Source organism: Hibiscus syriacus, unplaced genomic scaffold, assembly GCF_006381635.1.
Source record: "Hibiscus syriacus cultivar Baekdansim isolate YM2019G1 unplaced genomic scaffold, ASM638163v2 tig00110761_pilon, whole genome shotgun sequence".
Lineage (NCBI taxonomy): Eukaryota > Viridiplantae > Streptophyta > Magnoliopsida > Malvales > Malvaceae > Hibiscus > Hibiscus syriacus.
Window position 1 is genome coordinate 247,040 of NW_024062849.1, and position 6,000 is coordinate 253,039.

Genomic DNA, 6,000 nt, shown 5'->3' on the forward strand with positions numbered 1-6,000 from the left:
TAAGAAATACAGGAAGTTTAACTAAACTCATAGTTTACCCAATTTTTTTATGAGATGAATTATAACCCCTCCCCGTGTGTTTTCTGCAGATTTTCCAGTTTTTCTCTTCTCCATCAACTCACCTTTGAACTCCGATCTACTCGCCGTCCGACCTCTGATCGACGAACCGAAATCACTATCGTGTTCATTGACGACCGATGAACAAAAACCCTCAAACCTTTCATCGTGAATCCTCGTCGTTCGTCATTAATTTCAGTCGGAAGTATCATCGATTTAACTCGTTTTCTGTTGGTTTTTCGTTGATTCACGTCGATCCGACCATCCATTTTCGACACTCCGCACCATCGTGTTCCTTGCATCGTTCCGAGTCGACCGGTGTCCTCCGTTTCTCCGTCGTCGCCGGCGCGTGAAGGGGTGAGAAAGTCAAAGTTTTCGATGTTTCGGAATCAAGCTTTCCACCATTCAAAATTGTGAACCGAGCTTGATAAGTGTCTTAAAATACCTTAAAATAATTTTTAGAAATTTTTCGGGAATTTTCCTACACCGTATTACTATTCACGCGCCGTCAATGCGCGTAGGAAAGTCCTATTTTGTAATTAATTTCTGTTAGGGTGATATTTGTGTAAAATTCGGGTGCTAGCTTTGTAAATATTTTTTGAAGGGTGCCTAATTTGTAATTAATTTCTATTAGGGTGATATTTGTGTAAAATCGTTGACTGTAGACCGATGACCGACCGTTGACCGTTGTTTTGACCGAAAATGTCAAAATTTTTTGAAAAGCTATATTTTTTGTTTTACGACGTCATAAGTTCGATTCTGCAATCCGTTTTGCCAAATTCGGACATGAATGCCTCGAAATTGTCAGTCAAACCCTTTGACTTTGACCAAAAAGTCAAAATTTTTGAAAAGTCATATTTTATGTTTATCGATGTCCTGAATCCGAATCCGAAGTACGTTTCGCCAAATTCGAACCCAGTAAGCTGTTTTTCACTGATTTATCACCCGATTCGATCCGTTTTCGGAATTAAGCTTCGTTTTTTATGTAATTTATGTTGATATGCATCTGAGGCATTATTGGAAGATGATTTTAATATCAAGGGCATTTGAATGGAATTTAATGGTCGATCAGTATGGCACGAAAATCGAGGTAATACATTACTACCTCTTTATACTTTATAGAATATGTTGGTATTTGTAAATGCATGAATAGAAATGTTTGATCTGTGTAATTAATGAAGTTCTACACTCGATATGAATGCGGTAGAAAGTAGGTAACTGAATATGGCTCAAATGACTATTATAAGAAATTAGAGGACAATTGGAATTAAAATTACAAGCTCTGGAATTAAGTGATAAAGGAATCAACCATGGATATGTAGATTATAATTTATCTCATTAAAGGTACTTAAATGATAAATTATGAGAATATTTCGATTAGGTAAAATTACGAAAACACCCATATGTTGTAAAATGACAAGAATTGTCCCTGGAAGTTGATTAACAACTCTAAGAATGCATATTGATCTGATAAATTTTTAGATGTGCATAAGAAATGCTAGTTTTGCTTGGAAAATTTGAATAATAAGTTTTTAACCCCAAGAAGGTTTGTGAAAGATACTAAAAGTCTATTAAGGGAATCATATCAAGATCAGAGAATATTCAAGAAAGCAATTAATCATATGATCTCTAAATTATATTATTTTTTGTTAAGAGTTAATACCGAAATTATCTAGTTAAGAAATTATGAAAATGCCCTTGAGAGATAAAATAGTCTGAGTTGACCTTGAATGAGAAAGTACTTTGAGGATTCGTACTTAACTCGATTAAGTACGAATTTGATTGTTAAGATCCCGACTTAATGCAGAAAAATTCCTGATATTTTGTTTGTAAAATCTAAGAAGGCACTTAACCCGAAAATATTCGAGTTATGAGTAAATACCTAAAGAACAATTTATCGGGGGTGTTCTTTTGTCAGAATTGTTCGAAAGGACTGAAATAAATTATAAGTTTGAATTAAATAATAAGATAAGATGGAAGGAAATGATTGTAATACACTGGATCTGTAAAATGACCAGAATATCCCTGGAATGGAAATGAATCAAGAATATCACCAAACTCAGGAATGATTTGGTATCCTCGAGCTCTGAAATGAATGGAATAGAACTTTAACATCAAAATGGCCAAAATACCCTTATGGCTTTTACTAAGTAAATGTCTTGGATTAATTAAGGAATCCAAATAAGCATAGGTTTTGGACTACCTTTAAAAGTTATGGAGCACAACTTAAGTGAGCCGATCAACCTTAATGATAAGTTAGTACCTGAACGACATATATATTACTTGAATGCGTGTTTGTCTTCTCAAGTTTAGCTCGATGATAATTTTTGAAGTATATAACTAAATTCTATATCGCATTTAGTACTAAGAATTGTATATTTGTTCGACAAATCAACCACGAAGACCGAATTGAATGAAAGTACAATATGTATATGAAATCAGGAATGTCTGAATTACTTGGAAAATCTGAAGTAACTGGAATGAACTTGACTGATAAATGAACTAAGTAACCTCAAGGATTGAGGATTAAGTAAATGATTGATATAAGCATGGAAATTCGGATGAACTTACTTGATGTATCATCCCTATGGTTAATGAACCACAAATTAAGTACATTGGCTTTTCTTGGTATAGTTAAAACTTGGAAATGAAATAAAGATTATTAAAATATTTGTTCGTCTCTTTAAGATCTATTCAGTGAGGACTCAGAAATTGATCTATGGACAAGAATATTTGGTATTAAAGAGTAAATACCCTTGAAGGTAAATGAATTGACCAATTAGCAAGCATCAGTTCTGTGAGCTGCTCATCTCGAGTTGTTCGATAATCTGATCAATCGACATAGATTGTAAAGGTCTTGAATCTTCGTTTTTCCTTATTATCCCAAATTACTCTGGTCATCAGAAAACACAAGTAACTCAGATGTAAAAGATTCTGAATACCCTTCTGATTACGTACAACTTACGAAAAATGTCCGAATAAGATATGATCATAATAATTCATATTCTGAATAACTGATGATTCTGTCAGTTAATAAACTCTTCCAATAGTGATTATAAATTCCAACATTCTATCGACATAGTGAAGATCTGTTTCTCTGCTTGATAAGATTATCCACTACCTCTGAATAATATCCGTAAACTCTTGTGTGTTCCCTAATCATGTGAATATTTTATCTGATTTTCGATTTGAAATATGTTCTGATTTCTGATCTGAATTCTGTTCTCATTTCTGATTTGGATTCTGTTCTGATATCTGATATCTGATATATGATATCTGATATATGATATGAATTCTGTTTTGATTTCTGATATCTCCGTTTATTGACGGAAAAATGTTTTATTTGGGGGTATTGTTGGAGGAAGAATATATGAAGGCACCTTGGCTTTGTGCTCAGGGCCTAACTGTTGTGCAGGGTTGTATGGTTCTGGGGAACCTACACATTATAATGTGTTTGGTTGGGGGATTTACTATGGTTTTTGATAAGTTTTATTTGGGGTTATTGTTGGAGGAAGAATATGTGAAGGCTCTTCGACTGTGTACTCAGGGCCTTATTGTTGTGTTGGGGTTGTATGGTTCTAGGGAACCTACACATTATGACGTATGCGGAGATTTCCCATGTTTTTATAGAATTATTGCATTGCGAAAGGTTAAAAAATTCTGGCAATGTTGAATAGGTAAAGTTAACGTATAATGGTGAAAATTTTAAAAAATATTCAATCCAAAATACATAATTAATTCATGCAATCCTTCGATTCCTCCTTGATTATTCCTTTGAGATATATATGATTAGATATGTTTTCAAACATATTATTCGAGATTCGAATATTAAACAACTCATTTTAATACGGGCCTTGTTCATTTATTATTGATATTTATAAGAAATAATTATTGAAAAGAAATTAAAAATAAAAACTTTTCACATACTTAGAGTAGTTGGAAGTTGATGATTTTCTGGTTATTTCTTGATTCAATTACTGAACTAAACAATAAGACTATGGAAATATGTTTGAGACAAGAGCATATGTTTTATATTTCAATCCCTTCTTTCACTTCAAGATGTAATGGGTCGTCGGTGCCTTCTTTTTCGGTTTCCATCAAAATCAATTATTTTCGGAACATTTTGGTCCCCAACGATTTCTTTTAGGATAAAAGGCCCATAAAGTTTAACCTAGTGGTTACTTTGGCCTTTATTCTTTTTCTTTTCTGGAGAATTTATTTTGAGCGTTAATCGGTTGTTAAGTAAGGGTTTTCATACATAGAGGGTCTTTTTGCTCCAAAATGTGATAACTTTTTAACAATTCGAATTCATCCCAAACTATACATATACTAATCACATCCCTTGTTAATAAAACCGTTATGCTAAGTTTTATTATTATATGTTTGAAAAAAAAAATAGGTTAAAACATGATTGAAACTAATTGCATATTTGGATAAACTTGAGGATGAAATTGGAATATTCAAAAGTTTGGGGATTAATTTAGAAAGAGGGTCATAGTTTAGGGATGTAATTAAAATATTTAAAAGTTTAAGGACCAATTTAAAATGAGGGTTATAGTTTGGGGATATAATGCAATTAACTCTTTTTTGATATTATATCTAAATTATTCAAATATTCAAAAGTTTGGGGATTAATTTAGAAAGAGGGTCATAGTTTAGGGATGTAATTAAAATATTTAAAAGTTTAAGGACCAATTTAAAATGAGGGTTATAGTTTGGGGATATAATGCAATTAACTCTTTTTTGATATTATATCTAAATTATTCAACAAAAATTAGCTCAGAATAATGAACGTCTCTCTGATCACAAATTAGTGGATCGAACACTTAAAAATTAATTGAAGAAAGACATTCATCTAAGTGATTCTGAGAATATATAATGTATCTCAAGTCTCAACCATGCAATCGAACGAACATATCCGGACCATGCACTACAAACTTTTCTGTTTTCCTTAAACTCACATAAGTTGTTCTTCAGACATTTTTACCATACACATATATAGCAAGAGGCTGTTATTTTCTGCTCCCGAACTGGCCTCCAGTGTAAGTCTGTCCAAACGACCAACTTGATGGAGCAACGTTGAAAGAAACAACACTGTGTCCATTACTTGTGGTGACGATAAACGAGAGGCTCTGCCCATTAAGATAAGAATTGCTTTGCCAGTTCTGTCCCCAATTCCTCGACATTTGTTGCCATCTGGTCTTTGAACCTTTAATGGCCACCGAGTGAACGTCCCCAGCTCCCCCAACATTGGTGATCAGCACCAAATTGAAGTAGGAATGTCCATTGATTGTGAACCTTATGCCCCCAGTTCTCCTGCACTTCACCCTGGCAAAGCAAAAGTATTCAATAGCAATGGTGATTGGTGTCGGTGGAAACGGGAAAGATCGAGTTTTTTTTATACATATTTTTGTTTTGTTTACCTTCTGTAATTTACAGGGACGATGCCGGCTCTGTATTGCGCAATGTGTTCGAAAATCGGCTGAGAGAGATCGAAGTGGTGTTTAGGAGGGTCACACCAGCCTCCCGGAGGGCAGAAGTTGGTGGCGGTGACCACAATGGAACCAGGCAGGCACCATTGTGGGTCATTCACACACTTGAGCTCGTAGCATGCACCACAGCTCAACCCATTGTCGAACAAGGCGGTGCTCAATGCTGCAGTGTTAATACCATAACCTTGGCTAATTAGGTTCCCATAGCCACATGCTCCACCTATACCAGATACCAAGTATCAATAAGAACAAATATGAACACACACACATATATAGGTGATGTTTTTGGATTGTGGGAAGTACCCATTGTGCCAGAAGCATCACCACCTCCATAGAAAGTGGCATGAGCGTTGATCCATGGCCCAAGAGTTCCATGAACAAAGTTGAGGAAGGAGAATAATACAGCTACAAGAAAGCACCCCAAGTGCTGCATTGTTCTGCATATGAAAAA

The 6,000-nt window shown here is 34.5% G+C and overlaps 1 protein-coding gene across 1 annotated transcript; it reads right to left on the bottom strand.

Moving 5' to 3' along the window:
- Positions 1-4,909: 4,909 nt before the first annotated feature.
- Positions 4,910-6,000, bottom strand: LOC120139544 (expansin-A5-like). The gene is made up of 3 exons (XM_039154724.1): positions 5,853-6,000; positions 5,481-5,769; positions 4,910-5,385 (listed from the first exon to the last, which is right to left on the bottom strand). The coding sequence occupies exons 1-3, from the start codon at positions 5,980-5,982 to the stop codon at positions 5,070-5,072; spliced, it is 735 nt and encodes a 244-aa protein (XP_039010655.1). The 5' UTR covers positions 5,983-6,000; the 3' UTR covers positions 4,910-5,069.

Coding starts and splice junctions, on each gene's coding strand:
- LOC120139544 (XM_039154724.1), bottom strand. CDS start 5,982: ATGCAGCACTTGGGGTGCTTTCTTGTAGCTGTATTATTCTCCTTCCTC. Junction 5,770..5,852: donor TGATGCTTCTGGCACAATGG/GTACTTCCCACA, acceptor TATCTGGTATAG/GTGGAGCATGTGGCTATGGG. Junction 5,386..5,480: donor GTCCCTGTAAATTACAGAAG/GTAAACAAAACA, acceptor TTGCTTTGCCAG/GGTGAAGTGCAGGAGAACTG.